Here is a 25,057-nt window from a genome sequence, read left to right as displayed (position 1 = left end):
TTCAAGGCTTAGCTCAGATACAAACTCCTTCACAAAATCTTAGAATTGCTCCGTAGAAGGGATTGTCCTCTCCACTGTTCTCTACAGCTCTGCAACTCTCCTCCAGTCCATGACTGTGAGGCCTGATTATCATAACCTACTCTTTTTATACAGAAAGTTGCCGAGGCCAGGACAGTCTCTCATTTACTGTGGTCTTCCTAACTTCTATGTGGCTCCTAATATTCAATTCCTAGTCCATGCATTGAAGAACAGAAGGATTGTGGAAACTGAATATAAAGTGTTTTTAGAAATGTAATGCAAAACATACCTAGAACATCAGAAATTGTCTAAAGAAAGCACCATTTACTTTTGCTTGGAGAGAATAAAAAGTTGTGTCAATATAAAATTTTGTAATAAGCCTATTAGGTAAATGTCAAAATAAGATTTTGTTTGTTGTTGTTGCTGTTTGCTTTTTTTTTTTTTTTTTTTTTTTGAGACAGGGTCTCGTTCTGTCACCCAGGCTGGTGTGCAGTGGTGCAACCATGGCCCGCTGCAGCCTTGTCCTCCCAGGTTCAGGTGATCCTCCCACCTCAGCCTCTCAAGTAGCTGAGTGCACCACTAGTCCTGGTTGATCTTTTTTTTACTTTTATTTTTCTAGTGACGTGGTCTCACTATGTTGCCCAGGCTGGTTTCAAACTCCTGGCGTCAAGTGATCCTCCCACCTTGGCCTCCTGAAATGTTGGGTTTACAGGCGTGAGCCACTGTGCCCAGCCTAGAGGAAGGTATTAATATCAAAAGTTTTTGAAAAGGAATGCTCTCCAGCCAAAAAGTTCAACATAAAAATAAAAACATAAAAAGTTGTTTATTTTATAAAGGGGATTTGAGGGAGCTCACATTTTAAGAAATGTATTTCCCTCCATATGGTTTGGCTATGTCGCCACTCAAATCTCATCTTGAATTGTAGTTCCGATAATACCCATGTGTGATGGGAGGGACCCGGTGAAAGGTAACTGAATCATGGGGGCGGCTTCCCCCATGCTATTCTCATAATAGTGAGTAAGTTCTCACGAGATCTGATGGTTTTTATAAAGGGCATCCCCCTTTGCTCGGTTCTCATTCTTCTCTCTCCTACCGCCATGCAAAGAAGAATGTGTTTTCTTCCCCTCTGCATGATTGTAAATTTCCTGAGGCCTCCGCAGTCATGCTAACCTGTGAGTCAATTAAACCTCTTTCTTTTATAAATCACTCAGTCTCAACTATCTCTTTATTAGCAGCATGAGAATGGACTAATATACCCCACCAAAATCAATATCTACATTTTATATATACTGAAACAAATTCTCCTTCAAGTTGTATTTTACATTTGTGATACTTAAAAATATAACCACTAGAGAGATTTAAAAAGCAGTATTTGTTTGTTTTGCAACTATAGGTCCAAATTATTTTCAAAAAGTGGACAGTGTCATCTTGAGAATGAAATACTGTAACAGGTTGGACTGAGGAATACAAGGAAGATGAAAAACACTTCAATATGTGTGTTTGTATGAATCTGATGTTCTCTGGAGTCCAGATACCTCTAAGTGTTAATTAATTTTATTGTAATAATTATAATTTCAAGGATGACGTTATTATGAGTAACCAACATTTTGTCTAATACTTTATGCTTTTCAAAGTGCTTTTATTCACATCCTTTCATAATTAGAGAATTTACTTCAAGTGCTGTCCAATCATTTGACAAAAATGAGTTCTGACACCAGAGATGATGGTGCCTGTTAGAAGGGCTCAGGGCACACCCCTCATGATTCATGGGCTGACTTAAAGCCCATGGCTGATTGATGGGATCCAGGAGTGTTGAAGAGCAGAACACCAGGCTACAGAGACACCTGCTGCCTGTAAATTTTAACTTGGCCAGGACAGGGAAACACTGACTCCCTTGGCTTACCTTGCTAATGGGCGCCTGGCTCGATTAACAGCTTCCAGGTCGGCGTAGCGGAGATCGAGCTGGCACCCAACAAGGACAACAGGTGTTCGAGGGCAAAAGTGCTTGATTTCTGGATACCACATGCTTTTCACATGATTTAGGGAATTGGGATTAGCGATTGAAAAACAGAGGACCACAACATCGGACCTAAAAGGAAATCACAAAAGAAGCTTGTATTGCCTTTTAACATTTCTTTTCCTTTTACCATTATGCTTCCTCCCAAACCCCATCCTTCTAATGCCATCTCATGTCACAGTTAAAAAAAAAGAAAAGACCAGATATTAAAACACATCTTGGAGTCATGCAAACAGCCTGATAAGCCCCCACATTCCAGCACCAACACAGCCTAACAGTTCATGTCCATATTGCACTGCAGAATGCTGATGCATTGACGTTTCCGATGAAGTTTTTTTTATGGTAGAGATGATAACCCAAACTTGTCTCAGTCCTGGAACCACAACATGCTGAACTATTTCTCTTCATCACAAGAAATAGTTTCAAGAGAAAAGAAAATAATACAAACTACCTTTCACCAGTTTAAACAACATAAAGGTGATGATGACTCATCCCAATGAGATAAAGCAAACAGTTTAAACATTACTGAAAATGTAACAAGTATTTGCTGTACAGGGTCAGCAAATACACAGAAGGATTTCTGCCCTTCTTCCCACTTATGCACACATGTAGACAGCATAGCCACTTATCTGTTTCCAAAAAGAAAAATCCTGAATTTGCAGGAATTTTGACTCTTTACTAAGGCAAGAAGGTAATATTTAACATGTAACTAGGCAAGAATTAGATTGATGGCTAACAAGATGAGAAAATATTGGAAGCAGATTTCTCAAATGTTACATGAGATACAAAGCAGGTATATGGGGAAAAGAAAAACTGCTTTATAGTAAATTTTGACATAAGGGTCTTCCATTTTTACATCATAACTTACCATTCTAGAAGTCAAAGAACTATTTTACAAAACAGTTGTCCAATTATGGTGTTTGATAAATATCTGCTAAAAGGTATCCTTCACAGGAATTACAAACCATCATTCTAGGTTAAAATGTGCTGAATGATGACTTTCAAAACACTGAGGCAAAAGGATATAAAGAGTAAGAAAAGTTACGCCCAAGGATTCAAGACTATCTTGTGGCTAAATTCAGAAATAAACTCTTATAGTTTCATTTGATGTTAATTTATTGCCTTTATTGTTTATGTAATGAGAAGAATCAAGTCGATGAATCAAAACACCTTCCTTTTAAATCATTAATGAGCTTTCCCCCCTACATATCAATGAAGAGAAACAAATATACGCAGGCAACCATAAAATTTCTAAAAATAATCATTTGCAATGCAGAAAACTGTAGGGTGCTTACATTAAATGTAATTCACAAGCTGTGTCTTTAAATTTATATCCAAGAAAAGCTGCACCAGACCACAACAAATAGAGGAGAAAATCCTGAGATTAAAATATTTCCAAATTATAAAAGAGGACCTAGGACTTAAAGCAGATGAATGTATTAATCTGAATGTTCAGAATCATCTTGAATAAAGATACCAAGATTCTTGGATGCTGGGATAATATGAGTGAAAATATGCATAAATATATAAATGAAAAGGAAACGTCTTGTCTTTGGGATTCTGATTTACTTAGTGAAATATTCTGTGCTCAGTCTTACTTACAATCAGCATAAATAACAGTATCCAGTAAAGCCAAGAATGCTTTGAATTTTACATTTTTTATGGGCTGAGTTTTCTATTATTCATAATCCTATTTATATCAGGTATCTGATGAGACTCTGCTATAAGCTTCATTCTGATCATAAAATAAAGCCACCAAGAATTTTGGCACAGTGAGAATAGAATGAGAATATCTGAGGTTCAAAATTATACAAAAAGAATTGAGGAAATATATCCAGCACCTAAATGTGTTATAATACGTATAAAATAGTTCTAATTGGTGCCTTCTATTTCCCTATTAAGGCACATGGCTCTAAGGGGAATCGTTCTCAGAGCTTAATTTATATGACAGACATGTAGCTAAATGTCAATTCTGTTCTCTAATTTTATGATACAGCATGTGAGGTTTTGAAATCAGAGCTAGCTTGGTTGTCAAGGTTACCATGATAACACTCATGGTATTGAACACATACTAGCTGCTATCCATATGACCTGTAAACAAGTACAGACAGGACCTTGGGGGTTGGAAAAAAAGGAATCTTGTGATGATAGCAGCACAATGCCATGACACAATACAGGTCCTGAGGGCCCAACTTCTAACTATGTCACATCAATATTTAAATGCATGAAATGCCATTGGAAAGCTGGAAAGATAATTCAATGTCCTATAAATATTTTGCCTCAAAATAATGATAAAGAAAAGAGGTTGTTCTGAGAGCAATACTAACTCTGAAGATAAAATAACTTATTGAGTCAAAATTCTATTTGTATATCAGAATAAAGGTCTTTTTTTTCATATTCACATTTAGGTGCTATAAGAATCTGTGCTCATTATTTTACACTGAAAGCAGTTAAAAAATAAGATAATTTTTTTTTTTTTTTTTTTTTTTTTTGAGACAGAGTTTTGCTCTTGTTGCCCAGGCTAGAGTGCAATGGCATGATCTCAGCTCACGGCAACCTCTGCCTCCCAGGTTCAAGCGATTCTCCTGATTCAGTCTCCTGAGCAGCTGGGATTACAGGCATGTGCCACCATGCCCAGCTAATTTTGTATTTTTAGTAGACAGGGGGTTTCTCCATGTTGATCAGGCTGGTCTCGAACTCCCGACCTCAGGTGATCCACCCACCTCGGCCTCCCAAAGTGCTGGGATTACAGGCGTGAGCCACCACACCCGGCCGAAGATCATATTTTAAGTACCACAATGCTTAAATGTCTTTTGGTTAACCTTGTTGATCTAAATACAAATGTAAGTTAAGAAAACTTTATATAAAGATTACATAAAATTCTATTCTTAAGGTCTGCCATATGAATGTAACTCCCTAAAACCAAGTTTAACCAAAAGGCTGAGCATTGGGAATCAATGGACACAGTGACAGAGCTATAGAAAGATGTTGCTTTGATGCATTTCTCCTTACCAACATTCTTTTCTAATTCCTAATTCTCAACACACCAGTATCCTCTGTGATATAAACACATATACAATCAAGTAACTATTTTCAGAATGCCATTTATTCTCTCTAGATTTTGAGCCTTTTTTTTTTTTTTAAATCTAGTCAAAGAAGGCACAAGACCTGCAGCTAAGAATATCTCCAGCTTTAGGCATAATGCCAAGGAACTAGAGATATTAAATAACTTTTAATCAAAACATACATTCCCATGTGGAGACTGTTCAATGTCTGACATAAGCTTGTGTTTAAAAAATACCATTCCTCTGAAAGATAAAAAGAAACAGGCAAGTTCTAGCATTTCTATTTCTATGGCTCTGTTACATTTTTTAACTTTGAAGAGTCAGTTTAAAAATAATTGGGAGTGGTGAGTGTGATGAGGACATTCTCACATATCAGGCATAGGGTTAGTCTAGAAATGACCTCAGGGGTCCTGTTTCAGCTGTAAAAAGAATCAAATAGGATTTAAATGGAGTCCTGCAGCTATTTGGGGTAGAAAGCATAAGAATTCGAGAATGCAGAGGCAGAGTACAGGGGACATGAGATTGTAAACTCCAGAACCTGAATACTGAGAAGGGGTAGGAAGGAGTTTGGAATGTTTATTGTATTTACTTTTATTACATATTTAAAGTTTCACTGGGCTAAACAGTTTTATTAGAGAAAGCCAGAATTACAAAGGACTTCAGGGTATATGGTCTTAGCTGCTTGCCCATGGAATGTTTACATCTTAGGGAAAAATGACTTCTTCTTTCTAAGGAGAAAATATCAGTATAAAAATTTCACTGGGTACTAACACATCAAATAATGTCCATGAAATAGTGTTTTGACTAGTCAAGTCAAAAACAATCTGAAATAAATTGAAATGTTGAAACAATTGGGCATCTTGTTTCATAGAGTGAATCAGAGAGACCAAGTCATCCAAAAATGCCTGAGCTGATAAAGCCAAGCTCAGCTGCATCAGTTTTACTTCAGATATTAAACAAACCAAAAAAGCATATATTTTTTTCAGTTATCTTTCGAGGGGAACACTGGCCAAAGATAGCATGTGAAAGATTGGCAAGGATATTTGAATAACATAAGGAGTACATGCAAAGTTGGGACCAATCTTTGTTGGAGGATTAAAGAAAAAAAAATCCAAAAAAAGTGCATCTTACCCACATATCTTGGCCCTAGCTAGACTTTGAACAGCAAAATACCACACATGTTCTCAGAGACTGTCTTTATAATGTCTACAGTCAAATATAGCAGAGTCAGTGGGAAAAGATCGGAGAAGCAACCAGAAGCTAAACTTTTTTTCCAATCTGAAATACCAAATTCATCCTTTGAAGACATGGTCAGAAAAGGGTTGATAATCAGTAACAAACTTTTATTGTTAAATGAATTTTCTTCTAAGTTCTTTCCCGTCACAAAAGTACTCTGTTTTCTTAGTTTGACTTTCCTTTACCGGTCCCATCTATTTTGCCACTATCATCCAGCTGAGGAGCTGTGGGCCTTGGGTTTTCTTACCTGGTTAAGTGAAAGAATAATTCTGACATTATCTTTTTATCTAGAAACTTCAGATCAGGTCATTTTTACAGGCAATGAGGACGGTGGACTCCACCGAGCTCTCCAGAAAGCTGTGAGTGGGACAGCCAAACGCCCTTCTCCAGTGTGTCTGAGTCTGGTTGGGTCTCTTGATACATTAACACTTGGTGACCAAGAATAAGCTAATAATTGTGTGTGTATATATATATGTGTATATATATATAATTTTTTTTGAGATGGAGTCTTGCTCTGTTGCCCAGGCTGGAGTTAAGTGGCTCAATCTTGGCTTACTGTAACCTCTACTGCCTGGGTTCAAGCAACTCTCCTGCCTCAGCCTCCTGAGTAGCTTGGATTACAGGTGCATGACCACGCCTGGCTAATTTTTTGTATGTTTAGTAGAGATGGGGTTTCACCATGTTGGCCAGGTTGGTCTTGAACTCCTGACCTTGTGATCTTCTCACCTCGGCTTCGCAAAGCGCTGGGATTACAGGTGTGAGCCACTGCGCCTGGTTGCTAATAATTATATTTACCCAAGTTCTGCTTGAAGTATTTCCTTTTAATGTACATTTGTACAAATTCTTTCGTTTTGTGGTAGGATCCCACCTCTTTATACGTCATCATTGACTATTATTACTTATTTTTTTTGGGAGAGACTCCACATATCCAGCATATGGGCAGACATTGTGGTCACATTTTAATGGGCTTCTTTTCTTTGTCACTGTGCATGAGTCCCCCTCTGGCAAAGATTCAAGTAGGAGTGTCTGACCTCCTTCCTTGGGGCTTCAAGCTTCTTTTTCCCTGCTGGTAACTGAGGTAGGTTCTTTACAGAAACATTTTCAAAACCATTCATGTTGACAACATATCTTTCATGCATATAGTCTGACAGGGCTATGCAAACAGACAGATCAAAACAGCACAAAACAGCTGGGAGCATGGCAGAGAAAAGGAATGTGTAACACGTGGCTTTGGAAAATTTTAGTAGGGGAGCAGCCCAGTGTGTATGAGATGCAGAGGGAGTTGTCAGTGATGGTGCACATAACCACCAGGAGATGAATGGCCGTGTAAGCTCATACTCATGGAGGATGGAGAGGCCTGTAGGGGAGCGCCTGGCGGGGGATCTGGGGAGAGCAGGGCAAACCATGCAGCGCCCTGGATGTGAGCAGAGAAATCAAGTCAATACTTTACCAATAGCGTGAGGCTTCTTAAGTACAGATGTTATGTGGGGAAAACTGTCAAAACATCCTGAAATATATCCAGATTTGGGAGTGATTAGCATGTGCAACTATTTTTTTCCAAGCCCGTATCTGCATGTTTAGTAGGAAGCAATATTTTAAACCAGTCTTCCACCACCCTCTGAAAGTGGGGCCAAAGCAATGCATGCTCTTAAGTGCAGGGAAGTCACATCAACATCCCAGCAATGCCACCAAACCCTAAGATAGATACTATTAGGTTGGTGCAAACGTAATTGCATTGAAAGCAATGGCAAAACCCGCAATTACGTTTGCACCAACCTAATACTTGAGTCTTAGAAATGGTTGGTTCTACCATCATAGTACAAATATCACAGGGGGCAATGGCCTTGCCAAAGAAGGTTGTGGATTATCATTCAATGAAATCAGGCCATTTTCCACCCAAAATCTCATTTTCTATACTTGGCAAACCATACTCCCTTTAGTATATTCTTACACCTCACGTAATCATCAGAAGTTGAATGCATGTGAAATTGCGTGAAGCACAAATAATTTATTAAAAGAAACAGCTTAAACAGTCTCATTTAACTCCTGGTCAACGAATGCAGGAGGCACTGAAGTAAAGAAGGCTTGTTAAACAGAAGAAAGTGAAACTGTGGTAATAAATTCCCTTTCGACTCCATCTGGAGTTCACATTCCTCTTTGGCATTCCCTGAAGCTAAATGACTGAGGAACTTTCTTCCTAAACTTTTCATGTTTTCTCCTGAGGGCAAGTTGCACATATAAGAAAACTTCAGTGTCAGCTACAATGCTATATGGGAGGTTTCTGGGATTAACCTCCCCGACTCTTCTGAGACCAAACTGGGTAAACCAGCACGATCATTTGATCACGATGACAAAGGGACTCTACCCAGCGTCCTTGGCAACTCTCTTTGAATCAGTAAAGGTATCAGGAATGGTCAAGTCACTTATCCAGTATTATTCATCAACCATCTAATCGTTTCTTGCAGAAATAGTAACTGAGAACCTACTGTGTACCAGGTACTCTTCTAGACATTGGGGATAGAGTGATTACTAAAAGACACAAACTGCTGTCCTTGTCGCGCTTGTCCTCATTATGTCTACATTCTAGTGAAGACAGACAATAGAGAAGAAAAAATATTTAAAACAGGTAGTGCTAAGTGCTAATTAGAAAATAAAGCAGGGAAAGGGGACAGACATATTGGGGAGCAAAAATTGCTGTTGAAAATGAGGTAGCTAGGGAGGGCCTCGCTGAGAAGGTGACATTTCCAGAAGCCCTGGAGAAAGGGAGGGAGTCAAAATGCCAGTGTGTGGGGGAAGAACCTAGCAGAAGAGGAAACAGTTAGAGCAAAAGCCCGAGGTAGGAGCTTGCCTGCAGTGCCCGCCCTGGGGGAAGGGACCATGCCATTCTGCTGGAGCACAGTCGTGAGGGGAAACTGAAGTCTTTGAGCAAAACGTCGTGATATAATTTATGTTTGAACAGTGTCAGTCCAATTGCCTTAATGAGAATGGACTAAACTGGTGGCAAGGTAGGAGTGGGAGAGGATGGGGAGGGTCAGGGGATAGGGAGGGAAAGGCAGGAAGAAGCAGAGGACCAGTTAAGAGGTAAGAATCCCGAAAGAGAGGATGGTGACTCTGCCGAGCCTGGGAGGGGTCCCCTACAGGTGGAAGTGGCAGCATTCCGTATACACACGCTGAAGGTATAGCCTGAGGACCAGATGTGTGATGTGAACCAAAAGAGTTCAGAATAATGCTAAGCTTTTTCCTGAGCTATTTATTTTTGCTTCCTTGATCCGGGAACTGACACCTTTAGTTCAGCATTGTTAACACTGAACTGTAATGGTTTATGTAGCTGTCTTTTCCACCATACTATCAGGTCATTTTCAGGGATTTTTGTCCTGTTCCTATTAGTTTCTCTCTTATTGTGCACACACAGTGTAAGAAAATGGGCCCTCGATTAATTTTTATTAAATTAAAAGGCCTTATGGATATCAGAAAGTAAAACCTGCATACACAAATGTGTCTGCAGACTCAAAGTCTAAAAGAGATTAATTTAGGCTTAACGTAAGTCAGAGAATCACCTGGAACTTTAATAAAGAATGAAAATATAATGTGAGCCATTACAGTTCTTCAGACTATTATTGCTGAAAGACTGCCATGTAATACCTCTGGTATACAGCAAAGGTTAACCGGTTAATCTCTATATATTTTAATTATTTGAATTTCTCTAAAAAAATCTCTTTACCCCATGTAATTGGATAATTTCATAACACCAGAATAATAACGCATTAATAATTTCTTCCAGGAATTAGATTATCTCCAGAAGCAAAGGAAATGTAAAGAAATGGACAGGTTACTTTCAGGATTAATTCCAGGTAAGTTACAACAGAATTAAGGCTTAAGAAAGCCCTCTATTACACAGACCATCTTGCTTTTTAAAAAACACATGAAACAAACAAACAAATCACTAAAAGGATAGTCAAGATGATAAACTGGAAAAAGAATTCACTAATGTGCTTTCTGTGTCTGCAATTTCAGAACTTCCTCCTTTTGACTCATCCTCTCTAGGCTGGGGGCAGAGGCATTTTCGGGGGAGAATAAAGTGGTGGACTAATTTTGAAAGTCGGATCATGGCCAATATTAGAAATTACTGGTAGAATTGTTGTTAAGATTCACTAAGGCAAATCTCAGTGAAAGTGTTCTATAAACCGTTAAGTGCCAATTATTGTCAGACAAATATAATTATGGGTTCAAAAATCACCAAGAATGTATCTTGTATGTTGACTTTAATAAGAATGGCAGACTACTTTCATCAAGAGATCCTTTCCTTTTGGATTACCAGCTGTGTCCTTTATTGATATGGAATAGCTGAAAGATAGGTAACAATTATCCACTGAAGATATGCAGAATTATTTAACAGTCTGTTTTCACCACCTACTTTAAAAGGAAAAACTGTATGGGCTGGAATATATTTCTTCATCAGAAAGTTCCAGTATAAACACATCACAAACTGATGTTTTTTTTTCTTCTTTCGTCGTGAAAAGTCAACACACTTAGTTGTATTTGACCCAACTTGTCAAGCTTCCTGTTATTAAGCAGTAATAGAAAAAAAGTAAAAGGAACGCAGAACACAAGACGTTAATGTACTGAATGATGCATATATTCCTTATTCTCTTTGCCCATCGCAGTGGCCTCATTAATTGCACTCCTGTGGACTCTCTTGGGCCCATCAGTGCTTTTCTGGGCTGAGCCACAAAGAACCCAGCCATGTGACCAGTGCTTGGGCAGCAGCCAAAATCCTTCCTGGCCCTGGCACATGGGTGAGCCCCAGGCATCAATCAAGCCCTGTTGCTATCTCATTTGGCACTCCGCTTTCCAAGGACAATTTCATCCTGGGGACAAGCCTGGGTCAGGCATAGGAATCCCAGCTCTTCTGTTTTTTCTTCTGGGTAGAATACAGGATGTACCAGTTCAGAGCGGGAAGGACAGTGTGGGACAGCAGGCCGAGGGTGGCACAGAGAATGGTACATGTATTTTCTGTGCGCCAGATGATTCAGCTTCACTGCAATCCTATGCTTGAGTTCTTTAGTACAGAATCCCTAAACTTCCACCACAGATTTAATTTTTTGAGTTATTTGTATGCATGTAGTCTAACGTGTATCTGTTTGTTTTGGATGATCACATAACAGCAATAATCCACCTTTAATTGTTCTAGTTAATGCTCTCATCTTTAGGCAAATGGATTAAAAAATGTCTCTCTATATAATTATTCTTAAAAATTATTCTTATAAAGATCTTGAAAATGATACCCAGAGGAGAAACAACCTATAATTGGAAAAGCATTATTATTCATACAAGTAATTCGCTGTTTAAGAATATTCATTCATGAAAGGCATTACCAAAACAATTTACAAGTCCAAGAACTTGGGGAAAACAAGGGAGGATTTGAGGGTATGGCTGAGTGTAACTCTCTCCTTTTTCTCCTGGTTTTGCAGCTGATCTTTCTGTTTGCTAATTCACTAAGGAGAGGCTAAGCACCGGTATTTTCCATCTTCATCACCTGCAGGTTGATCCATCACTTGTTATTCTTATTATAAAAGTGCACATATAGAATTCAACTTAGGAAAATAATTTGGCATTTATTATAAGACTATTTCCTTGTCTATGCCTTAGAAGATCCTGGAACACCTGAGAGATCTGTCGACTCATTCAACTAACATTGACCAAGCTCCTACAGGACACCAGGCCCAGGTACAGGGGATAGAGAATAGAAAGAAACCATCTCTGTCCTAAATATACTATGATAATAGGATAAGGGGCATGGGAGAAAATTAAGGAGCCAGTTTTCCCACAATACAGTTATTGCTACAACAGGAATTTGCAAAGGTGTCCTACGGGAACATAAGGAGAGACACCTCACCTAGATTCCAAAAGTGACAGAGAGAGTAGGAAGAGTGCAGAGAGGAATTCTAGGAGTACGTGACACTTGTTCTAATTCTTAGAATATGAGTAGTGATTAGCTAGCTTGAGAATAGGTGGGATAGAGGTCTAAATTCTAACATAATGCATGTTTGTGGGCCTGCAGGGTACAAAGGACACGGAACTGCAAATACTTTGTTATGTCTGGACCAAGACAGGAGGCTGGGAAGGCAGGCTGGGATTCAATCCAGAGAAACAAATAAGAATGGAGTCTCATGCCCATGAGTCTAGTAACCAACCCCAGTGACAGGACACACTTGATCACTCAACTCAGCACCCAGTTTCCAGTCAGAGTGACTGGGTACAAAATGGAGTCACATGCATGCTCCCAGAGATTACCACCATGTTCAGCAGTTTCAGAACCAACCAGCTACAAAAGACAAAATTGTTACTATTTGATGAAGAAACGGAAAACTTTCACAGAACTTGGTGTTCTCTATTTGGCTATCACAGGGTATCTGGTGAAACGTTTCTTGTTAGAAAAAGACATAAACATAACCACAGGCTGAGATACAGGCCCCTGGGTCAGATTATGAGCCACTGAGTGGGGGTTCTATCTCTGAGAAACGGAAACCAGCATGATTTTGTGTGACAGTATGACACTGTCCCATCCTTAGTTTCAGGGTTATATTCAGCTATTAAGGATCTCGTTCCATTTCTTTTAAGTTCACATAGTGATTTATGTTTTCAATGAGAACTAACTTAAAGTTCCATAAATAATTAAAAAAAATATAGTCTAACATGCAAACCTTTCTTCACATATCATAGACTACTCTGTCCATCAAGATATTTCTTTTCTTTTCTTTTTTTTTTTTTTTTTTTTTTTTTGAGACAGAGTGTTGCTCTATTGCCCAGGCTATAGTTCAGTTGCACAATCCTAGCTCACTGCAGCCTCTACCTCCCACACTCAGGTGATTCTTCCACCTCAACTTTCAGAGTAGCCTGGATTACAGGTGTGTGCCACCATACCTGGCTAATTTTTTTGTATTTTTAGTGGAGATGGGGTTACACCATGTTGGCTAGGCTGATCTCGAACTCCTGGCCTCAAGTGATCCACTTGCCTCAGCCTCCCAGAGTGCTGGGATTATAGGCGTGAGCCATTACACCCGGCCTATTTCTCTTCTTAAAGAATTTTTATTGAGATATAATGGAAATACACCACATTTGCATATTTGTTGTTTAATTTGATTAATTTTGACATACGTATTCCCCTGAGCCATCATCATGATCAAAATGACAAACATTTCCATCACCCCTAAAATATCCTTATGTTCCTTTGTGATCCATCCCTCCCCACCATCCTCTTCTCTAGGAAACCAGAGATCTACTTTCTGTCACTATAGATTAGATTGCATTTTCTAGGACGTTACAGAAATGGAATCACACAGTATGTGCTCTTTTTTGCTTGGCATCCCTTACTCAAAAGCTCTGTCTCTCATCATCAAAGATTCTTCCCTTCTGACTGAGGTTTGGTAACGAGCATCAGAAAATTCCAGGACAGTGTTTACCAGAGTGGGGCCAGAGGACCATCTGCCTCAGAGTCATCTAGGTACTGGCTAAAATGGGCTGATTCACCTCTTCCAGAACTCTTACATCCGAATGACTGCTCTGTTCAAATAGCAGAGCTAACAGTTTTAACCTAACCTCTTAGGGAACAACTATTTCTATCTCTTGGTTCAACTTGCTGCTTTTCTCTCATGTCTTTCTACTTTTTTTCTGTAACCTGAGCAATTTTTAGTTCTTTTTGTTACAGCGGCACACTGAACTGAATGTCTTTAAGACACAACCAGTGATAATTTTCCAAGACCTCTTGGTACCATATATTTAAAAGTGTGGTTTGGATTACTTTTCCATAAAAAGCACATGCATTACTAACTTTCTTCCCTTAGTTACTTTGCTATCTATTTATAAAGTCTGCCATTAGGGCCAGGACTTGAATGAAGAAAACAAAGCACTTGCTTCAAGTGCAAAATATAAGAGGGTACCAAAAAAACCCCAGTGATCCAGACAATACTTAAAAAAACAAACAAACAAAAAATTCAGGCTGGGCACAGTAGATCACACCTGTAATCCCAGCACTTTGGGAGGCCAAGGCGGGCAGATCACAAGGTCAGGAGTTCAAGACCAGCATAGCCAATATAGTGAAACCCCATCTCTACTAAAAATACAAAAAATTAACCGGGTGTGGTGGTGGGTGCCTGTAATCCTAACTACTCAGGAGGCTGAGGCAGAAGAATCGCTTGAACCTGGGAGGCAGAGGTTGCAGCAAGCCAAGATCACGCCACTGCACACCAGCCCAGGCAACAGTGCAAGACTCCTTCTCAAAAAAAAAAAAAAACAAAAAACAAAAACAAAAACAAAAAAAAAACATTAAGGCAAAAAATCCATGGTGGACAAAGTATCAAAATTTTAAATATAGTCAGCATCAGTAACAATGCCATATTGTGTCTGAGGCAGAAGGAGAAAAAAAAAACAGCAACGGTGATCCTGTCTTTTTAAGATTATTATTATTTACATTTTACACCCAAGACAAGTGACTCCCTCAGTATGCCCTAGTCCTGGCCCTGGTCCACATCCTGGTCCACTTGACGTTTCACTGTGTAACAGGCTATTTGCCATCCTAACATCATCATTACAATGTTACTTCTGGCCCAGCCTTTAGAATGTGCTATGAACATTAAGAGCTAACTCAAAATGCTCTATCTAGACAGATACACTGATCCTTACTTTTTCCCTTGCCATAAAACACAAGCACAACCAATCCCAGGCAAAGATACAAACACCAGTCACTACAGTCCTGAATTTTTTAAAGGGCCTCAACAGTGCATTGAGAATGGGGTGTGTTCATTCGTGTCTGATTACAGGTACCTTCAACATGAAACTAGACACCCAGAAACCATAGTTCTGATTTAAAACATGTACTTTACTTCTCATAGGAACTAACAACGTTTGAGAAAAATCAGTGTGTAAGAATAAGCTATATAATAAATGGGTTCCAATTGGACTGAAAATATGCCCAGAAATTGCTGGGGATAAGGGGAAGTACAGTGGTTCTGAATGTTTTAGTTAAATGATTTGGGGAAAACATGCCAAGATTCCCATTCACTCTCAGAAAGTTTGCTTGGATGTATCATTTTTACTGAAAACAAAAGGACTCATGCTCAGCTAGTTATGGATGCATATAAAGAATTAAGTTCTTTGCTGTGGAATAAAGAATTTAAGAGGACTGGAATTTCAGAGCTGGTAATAGAATGTGAGTGCTGGCCTTCAGGGTCCACATGGGACTGTGTAAGATTCAGACTGTACCAGGAGGAAATTTCAAGTAATTTTGTCATCCATCATCATCACCAGCTACAACAGCATGGTGGATGGGGAAGATGTGGGCTTTGGAGTCAGACAGACTCAAGAGGAAAGTCCAGCTCCACTCTGTCCAGGCTGTCTGACCTTGGCCCTTTTTTGTGCCTGTTTCTCCAACTGTGAAATGAGCCTATTTTGCAGGCTCGCCACAAGAATGAAGCAGGACAGGACACGTGCAGCACGTAGCACAGGGCTGGCGCATGGGGCGCCCTGATTAAATTGTACTTGTTGTTATCACTGTCAGCAACATAGGCTTTATTCAGTGTCTGGAGGTTCTCTGACCTGCAGGCAGATCAATGAAGGAAATTTTATAGGGGGAAAAAAAAAACCAATAGAATCTGTAATTATTTACCTGTGCGTGACTAGACAAAAGGGACTGATATGGTTTGGCTGTGTCCCCACCCAAATCTTGAACTGTAGCTCCCATAATTCTCACATGTCATGGGAGGGACCCAGTGGGAGGTAACTGAATCATGAGGGCAGGTCTTTCTCATGCTATTCTCATGATAGTGAATAAGTATCATGAGATCTGATGGTTTCATAAAGGGCAGTTCCCCTGCACATGCTCTCTCTCTTGCCTGCCACCATGTAAGATGTGACTTTGCTCCTCCTTTGCCTTCTGCCATGATTGTGAGGCCTCCCCAGCCACATGGACCTGTGAGTCCATTAAACCTCTTTTTCTTTATAAATTACCTAGTCTCAAATACATCTTTATTACCAGTGTGAGAACTGACTAATACAGGGACTGAAGGGCCAGATTCCTGATAAAGGCAGAGCCCATCCCGTTTGTCTATATTTTCAGTGCTAAGTCCCTAAATGTGGACATTTCATTCTCATAAGAGCTCCAGGAGACAACTCTTGAGTTGAGCGACATCCCTTTAAGAAGAGGAGCTTTCCTTGCCAAAAACGAGCAGCTGATCAAAGTCACGGTTACTATGTACGGTTTTGTTCCTGACATTTTAAAAGATCCAGAAAAGAGCTTTAAAAGTTCATCCAAAAGTGGATATAAAGTAGGTGGTGGGAAAAAGGCCATAAGAGAGCTGGAGTTACTCACTCCAGAGAAGAGAGGGTCGACAGTTTTCAAAGTGCAGAGCATTACAATGCTCATGCTACTCTGTTTCCTTCATCTCCATGGAATAGAAGGGCTCCTATCAATACTTCTTTTTGGATAGATGGATGATTTCCCTTCCTGAAGACATGGGGTCAACCAGATGACCTTTTGAAATCTCTTCTAGTTCCAATCTTTGCACAAATCCAAAAGAGCAAATAGAAATCCAGCTCACCAATGTAGGGTCCCAGTAGGTTGAGGTAGCTTGGCACAGTGGAAAGAGTGAGAGCCAGGAGTCAGGCAGAGTGACTTTGAATCTGCCTCTGAGACTCAGTTGTTGGGAAAATTTATGGTAGTAAAAGAACTCAACCCTTTACTCAATGGTAGCACCAAGATCATCTCTGCCTCCTATAGTTCCTGAAAGGATTAACTAATGTTGGCAAAACACCTAATGTGTTGACTGGCACACAGCAGGTTTTTGATAAATTGAAGATTTTATTCTAATTGGCAAAAAATGGGTAGAATAGTTCCATTTAAATCATAAGAGAGCAATAACACTGTGGTTATACCACATCAGGAACATTGCAAATTCAAGTTGGCCAACTGCCTACCACTGACAACTCCTCATCCCACAGAATCCTCTCTGCAAACTATGGCTTGTCCATGCCAAAGAATGTTTGAGGGGCAACTTATTAACTATCTTTTGCTATGAAGCAGAGGAAACCGAAGGCAAGGTCTAAGACATGTTGGTTTAAATCTGGCTTCTCTCACTGTCACCACAAGAATCAAATTAATTATTCTAAAAAGGTCTCAAATACATTTCCAAGTATAGGGAACGTATTTCACATGCCTCAAAGTTTATGTCTGAGTACATCCCACTGAATTGTAATTCTCACTAAGTATAGTAAAAATGTCAGTCACAAAACAGGTTTGCAAAACAAACATTGTCAGAAGCTATAATTATGATTCCTCGCCTTCACGAATGATATAAAGGTAAAACTTGAAGTCATTAAGAAATTAAACAGCTCTCTCAGAGCAGGGAAATGTACTGGTCAGGGACCTAGAGTGAATAAAAGAACTACTTCTCTCAGGTTTTTCCATAAAAATGTAATTTTTTTTGGCATTACGTCAATGTGATCTTACATATTTAGCATTTACAGAAAGATGCTGGAGTGCAAGAAAGAGCAGCTCTGGTTTTTGTTCTTTAACTAGAGGTGGGGTCTGTGTCAAGACACCTGGAGGCTGTGAGGAATTGGAAAAGACAGAGGAAATACAAGGTACAAACATGCACACAAAGTGAGGCCCCAAGGAGAACGTGGCCAGAAACACGGGAGTGTTCCTGAAGCCCCTCTATGTTCCTCAGAGAATCAAAGTTGGCTTGGGGGAGCACTTCCTGTTTCTACCAAAGGGATAATGGGTTACAGTTGACAGAACCAAATGTTACAGACAAGGGAGCAGAACAAAGCACTTTGAACTGATGGAGTCACAGGAAAGAGCAGCTTATTTTTGTTGGGAGGGAACACACACGCAGGTATGGCATGTTGTATTGTAAAATGACTCCAGCTATGTCAGGGAGCTGGACAGGGCCCAGTGTGGATCTACGAAGGCCATTGTGCCATTAAATAAATGCTATGCAGGAATCTCACAAAATAATGAAGCAGCCCTTTTATTACCACCGCACCAGCTTTACGCTGAGGGGTCATGTTAAAATTCATTGTTTGAAATGAATACATTTCATTGTTGTTTTCTCTTTTTTTCTGTGGTATTTTTTTTTTCACAGGTATTGACAAATGCATACATTTCTAGTGGCAACAAATCACTGAGCTGTTGAAATAGTTTCTAGAGTCTAAACCCAAATATTTCCATTAACTCATCATCAGGCTCATCATTTTCACAACACCGTTTTAGAAGTGGGGATATAAAAAAGTCCTTTGAAATCTATTGTATTTATCCTCACACTGCCTAAAGTCATCAAATCAAGCTTCCTCAAAACCACAGGGGTTACAAACCTGACTGCCCAGCAGTTACAAGCAGGTTCATTTATAATTGTTATTTTTACATGTAGAACAATTGGCCAAAAGAAAAAAGCAAAACGGCAACTAAGATAACAATCAAGAACATTACAGGAAGAAAAAAAAATCCAGGAAATTCAAGGAAAAGAAAACTATCTATGATGTCGGATATTAAGTTCAAAAGTCCTTGTTACCAAGCGGACATTAAAACTGTGTTTTGCTTCCATATCTCTCTTTCTGAGTCCCCTTGAAAAAAGTGGTCTAAGTCACAGATTCTTTCAGTGTGTGAAATAATTCCTAGGAATAGGGCAAACTCTTCCAGCAGTTTATTCATTATTTTAGGCCACTTAGATAAATGACAATAAAAGTCTGTTCAGAGAGCTACTGGCTTGGAGAAATAGAAGAATCTTCAGAAATGCTTATCTCGATACCAAGGAGTAATTCATGTGCTTGGAGTTCCTAACTAATAAAATCCTGTAAGGTAACATGATGTTTAATGTTAAGAAGAGACAACAAGGCCATGATATCTACATTCTACACTTAAAATGAAATGTGTTCATTTATAATTAAGTGGCAAAAAAAAAGTCTCCACTAATCCAGATTTTAATAGCTATAACCCTTTCATTGAGAGAGACGTTAAGTTATGGTGGCAAGCAGAGGTTGCTAAATATTTTAAGGCACTTTGACCATCTTCCTACCCATATTAATGTCCTTTTAGAGGAGTTTTCCCATTACTAGATTTTTTTCTCCTTTTTTTAAAAATAAAAAATAAACATTAGTGTTTCCGTTCATTTTGGAAATATGTCTTGCAAAGGACTTCAGGGATGTTTTTCTTTCTTTTTAAAAATGACCTTCTAATAAAAATAACAGACTTTTCAGATAACACAAAACCCAAAGCAAATAACATTAGACTCTGCCAATATGGTCATGAAAAGACCAAAGAGTCCTTCTGAAGTAGGGTGACTGAGTGCCAAAATAACATAAAACATTCTAACAGAAGGCAAGTGAAGTGTTACTCAGAGAACCAGCAATCAAAGCAGCCTGCAGTTGGAGGGTGTTACAGAATCCTCATCTAGCAAACCTTCCAGCTTGACCACTGCTTGTTTTCAACACAGTACTTCCTCATTGGCAGGGCATGCTGCTTTTCTTGACTTCAGGAAACAATACCATTCTTTTTTTTTTTCTTTTTTCTTTTCTTAGACACAGTGCAGAACCCAACACATTTCAAGGCCATATGATGTGGTTTTTGTTGATTTGTGAACCAGCTGCTGGTTTTGAAAAGGAAATTGCACTCAAGCTCAACCGCACTGTACTAGTCTTGGTTTACCTGCCATATGCAAAGCGTCTGTCTTTGTGATGATCACCAAAAGTATCCCAAAGCCTGAGGGAAACACTCACTTCATCAACAACATCCCGAGAACGCTCCAAGACCTGCAGGAGAGAGAGAGACAGCATCTGTGCTCAGTGTCAGTAAGAAGTTCCCTAGGAGAAGCATGTTCAAGTCAGCACCCTCAGTGCCCCTCAATTCACTTGCATTAAGTTTCCTTATTCTATCTAATGGGATTTAAGCTAAGTCTTAATTCCCTTTTTGGAACCACCTGTCTCAACCCTCATTCAGGATACCCAGAGCCATAGTCTCCGGTTTGCATTTTACTTTTGTTTTCTTTTGTGGCACTAAAAAGGTTAGTTTAGTTTTGAATGTGCAATTTACCCACGCTCCTCCTTGAAAAAATCAGACTGGTAACCAGCAATGATGTGCCCTAGGGATGCTAAAGACACTCTGTGCATCTTACCTCCTGGCACACGCGGTACTGGTCAATCGCCCACACGGTTGGCACGTGGGTGGCCAGCAGCTGATACTGCGTGAGCGTGGTATTGCACGCCCTGGCACAGATCAAGCGCGTCTTTCCCACGGCATTGTCACCCACGACCACACACTTGATGGTTTCAACGTTGGGTCTTTCGTAGTCCATGTCAGCGTCCATTTATAAAACTCTGGAAGGAGAGAGCGAACACCGCAGTAAGGACACCAAGGCTTTCCAGAGCAATCGAAGACGTGAGATGTTCGGGGAGTTTTGCCTTCATCCAGCCACTTCCTTGGAGGTGCACAAGCACGGGCAAGAATGTTTGGAAGTTCATACTAAGCCTAATTGACACTCAAGTTTTCTTTTTATATCTCACACAAGTACAAAAACATGGGACTGTTATTTTGACCCCAAACGGTTTATTCCCGTTAACATGTTATTTTCTTCTTGGTTTTCTCTAAACACAGCCTGCCTACTGGAACTCCATTCAGCCACTGTCGGGACAGCTGGCACACATTTATAGCCTACTGGCTACTCACGTTGGCCTGCTAGCAAGTCCGGTCACCTGTAGGGCTAAACATCAACACTGGGGCAATAGGCAGCCTTGGCAATGCTAGCATCTGCTTCATCACAATATTGCCCATTAGCCAATATCTGTTGTTGAAAAGCAGTTTTCTATAGGTTCAAAACTATTATGGGGACTTAGAGAATAATCAAAAGTGCAGGCTGAAAGACTACCTGACGTCAAAGAAGAGTAAACTGTAAGTCTAAATTTAATCAAATTAACATATTTATTTGTATTAAATCAAATTCAAAATTCATTAAAAAATATATATATATAGAGAGAGAGAGAGAAAGAGAGAGAGAGACAGAGACAGACAGAGACAGAGAGAGAGAGAGAGAGATGGAATGTCAGTCTGTCGCCCAGGCTACAGCACAGTGGTGCAATCTCCACTCACTGCAACCTCTGCCTCTTGGGTTCAAGCGATTCGCCTACCTCAGCCTCCTGAGTAGCTGGGATCACAGGTGCCCACCGCCATGCCCGGCTACTTTTTATATTTTTAGTAGAGATGGGGTTTTGCCATGTTGACCAAGCTGGTCTCAAACTCCTTATCTCAAGTGATCTCCCCACCTTGGCCTCCCAAAATGCTGGGATTACAGGCGTGAGCCACCGTGCCCAGCCACAAAAAAAGATATTCTTAAGAGGGCCCATAATAAGATTCAAAAAAATTATCTTCCGTGTTTTCATCAAGAAATCTGGAACATATGGCAAAGAATAATTTTACCAGGAGAGTTACTTTGGAATCTTCCTGAAATCATCCAAGAAGGTTTAAACAGGGTTGCTGATGAGAGGCCAAGAGGAAGAAAAAAAGCACCTGCCAGCTTGGTCTCCCCAGGGACAGGACCCTTCACAAACAGGGGTGCAGACTGCTTACCAGTAGCGGCTGGGTAGCAGGCCAGCCATGTATGAGTTTAATATTTTAATTAATTATAATTGCCTTTTCGAGGGAGTCTATTGTAATAAGAACAGATACTACACTTGATCTTAGTCAAAAGGCTGACAAGCAATGGAAGTCCATTGTTAAACTGAAAAAAGTGGGTGGACAGTCATTTTTAAGGAGTCAGTAAAGATTTTAATGGCTATGGTAAAAAACTGTTCAGAGTAAAGCCTAATACATAATTGGGACTCAAGTGTTTATTTATTTCATCTGATTTGAGAAAAACAATAACTTGGATAACATGAGATTAAGGGCATTGACAGGGATATAGAGAAAGAATATTAAGAAGAATTATTTTTCACAGTTACGACTATTGGAACATGGGCTGTCTCAGAAAGTGAAGGGTATGGAACTGTCGACTGTAACGCCATCACAAGACGTGTTAAAGCTGAGGCTGGAGAACGATTTGGCAGGAATGGAGTAGAGTGATTCAAGGAACAGATGTGTGCTTAGGTTAGGATTGGATCTGTAATTCCTACACCGTGGAGAGGCTTAAAACAGTCAGATACCTGTCCGCCTGACAAATACTTATCCTGAACATCCTGGGTGGGGAAAAGGAGTCTTTAAAAATCTCCAATTCTGATGATCAACCAGGCATGGTGACTCCTAAAATTGATTTCTTGCAAATTTAGTTTTAAACTTCTATGGTTTTCTTAGTTACCCGTCTAACAGTGTAACATAGCAAAAGCATGAATTTGGTGTTAGATTGGCGGGTCCTAAACAAATCCCAGGGAACACTCTGCAGTATCTGGAGACGTGTCTGGTTGTCAGTTAGTGGAGGGAGTTCTGCTTCTAGTGGGTAGAAGATCAGAGATGCTGCTGCTAAACATTTTGCAGTGCACAGGACAATGTCCCACAACAAAGAATTACCCAGCCCCAAACGTTACAGGGCTGCGGTTGTGAAACCTTGCCTTAGAAGGATGTGAGTTTGAATCCTAGCTCCCCCCTTTTCCAGTCATTGGACTTTGGGCAAGTTGTTTGTACTTTCTGAACCTCAGTCTCCTCATCTGTTAAGTGGGAATCATGATGATACTCATCTCCTAAGGTTGTTGTGAGGATTATGTAAACTGATGAATTAAGTCCTCAGTGCAGTATCTGACATGCTGATGGTTTCAAAAATTATAATCATGATACTGAAGACAAATGCATTCAGATGACAAAATTGAGTCAGGTGGAAGGCCACAATTAGATGCAAACTCATAAACCTAATAATGACAAAGTTCTATAAAAAGGATACAACTTGGAAGAATTAACCAAACAGTAACTCACTGAAAATGAAAGAACACAGAAACAAGATGTGGTATAGCTGATCTTAAGCAAAGAAGACAGAAAAAGTTTTGGGTGTGGAGAGGGCGGGGAAGAGGTCACAGTTAATGAAAAGATAATAGAGTCGGAAAGCTGTGTTAAAAATGCTTGCCTGAGGCATTTCTAAATTCCAGAATAAAAATGGTAATACTTAACACCCTTTGAGAAGTTTCTGGTTACATTAGCATGGGGTAGTAGCTGGAATCAGAAAAACAGATTCTAGTTGGAGTCTCACAACTTTGGAAATGGAGGTTCATTACTTTAAATGTCCTCAGTGGTGGGAAACCTTACTCTTTTAAGGGTGAATTTTATTTATTTATTTTTTGATAGATAAATGTCATATAGAGCCAATCCCTAAAATTTGGGAGAATGTTTAGACTTGGTAAAAACGGAGAATAGGACACTAATAATACAGAATTGATTTTCTGGTAGGCTTGCAAACTAGCCCTGCTAGCAGCCCCCAAGAAGGAATCCCCCAAATAAGTTGAATCATAGCAGCACTGATGAAATGGCTATGTCGCTTTCACTGAAGATGACTTCGAGAGTTAACAGAAGCCCTTCTAGTTTCGTATTAAGGCTATGATTACAAAAACTATCATTACTTCACTTATTTTTAGACACATTTCATGAGTAGTCCTAAGAAGAATTTCTGTGTCAAAGGTGAGAATAACATCCGTGGGTCCTCTAATCCCTAACAGTCTGCTCGAGACCAAAGTGACTGCCAAAGGTGCTGACCCTTGTGCGAAATGGATAATATGTAAGGGAAAATAAAAGGCCGGGCAGAGTTAAATATTCATGGCCCAGATCACTTGCTGCAGATATGGAATTTCCAGGAAGCATTCACTGAATTTCCAAATACTGAAAATCTTTTATTTGGAATAGAAATGTCTCTTGTGGTATTCTAAAAAGCATTTTAAGAATGTGAAGTCACAGCTAAGGATGGAAACTCATGCTACAGTTGCATTGTTGTAAATCATTTGTTCATTTGTTACACATAAACACAGAAACATTATATTATGGTAGTAATTATAAAAATATGCAATTTTATCCTTCTCCACTCGTTACAGGCTCTAATTTATTCATATCTAGCATTCTGGTGGTTTAGTGTACTCTTAGGACCATCTGGATAATGACTGTCTGGTTTCTGATTTTTATTTACCTAGAATGAGAGTAATAAGTATTATTCATTTAACACTATTAATAAATGTCACCACTATAAATCCTGCTGATCGATGTGGAGACCCTCTCATACTTAGATACATACCTGAGGAGACAAGGAAGGTAGAAAAAAAAAGAAAAGCTTGAAAGAATGGACACTGGTAATCTGCTACCATGGCAGTTCCGTCATCTTACTCAAAACTGACTTGAACGTTATTTCATATTTTCACCAATACCTGATGAATCCACTTGCACAGTATTCAGAAATTAGAAGGGACAAGTTTATTTGAAAAACTGTTAAATAAACAAGACCGTGCAGGTGGGGAAGTTAAAGGCATGGTGGAGTAGTTCTGGTCCCCACCACTCACATGGCTGACCTAGAAAAGCGTGATCATGCTCTTCATGGTCTACAGAATCACCCCATCTGGTCTGATCATCTCATACCTGCCTGCTATTATTGCTGTCATCTCCTGGATTTCATGCCACTCCTCCACACTCCCTGCCCACACAGTGTTCTTGGGCCCACAGGATGGTGCAGCCCATATCCTAGCCTCACCATTTCTTCTCTCCTTCAGTGCCAGT

At 39.6% G+C, this 25,057-nt stretch overlaps 1 protein-coding gene and 1 pseudogene across 44 annotated transcripts in view; both read right to left on the bottom strand.

The window, feature by feature from the left end:
* Nucleotides 1-25,057, bottom strand: part of RHOBTB1 (Rho related BTB domain containing 1) — a 144,733-nt gene that overhangs the window by 33,185 nt on the left and 86,491 nt on the right. For 26 of the 44 annotated variants that reach the window (XM_028853337.2, XM_077945069.1, XM_028853336.2 and 23 more), the window contains 3 exon segments: nt 20,502-20,703; nt 20,036-20,139; nt 1,922-2,107 (listed from right to left, as the gene is read on the bottom strand). In XM_028853337.2, the coding sequence (XP_028709170.2) occupies nt 1,922-2,107; nt 20,036-20,139; nt 20,502-20,693 (482 nt within the window). In that variant the 5' untranslated portion in view covers nt 20,694-20,703. 44 annotated transcript variants of the gene reach the window in all.
* On the bottom strand, nt 21,930-22,083 carry LOC114670259 (U2 spliceosomal RNA; annotated as a pseudogene).

The sequence above is a fragment of the Macaca mulatta genome, chromosome 9 (assembly GCF_049350105.2).
Source record: "Macaca mulatta isolate MMU2019108-1 chromosome 9, T2T-MMU8v2.0, whole genome shotgun sequence".
Classification (NCBI taxonomy): domain Eukaryota; kingdom Metazoa; phylum Chordata; class Mammalia; order Primates; family Cercopithecidae; genus Macaca; species Macaca mulatta.
Note: the sequence above shows the minus strand (reverse complement) of the source record. Positions and strands in the feature narration are given on the sequence as shown.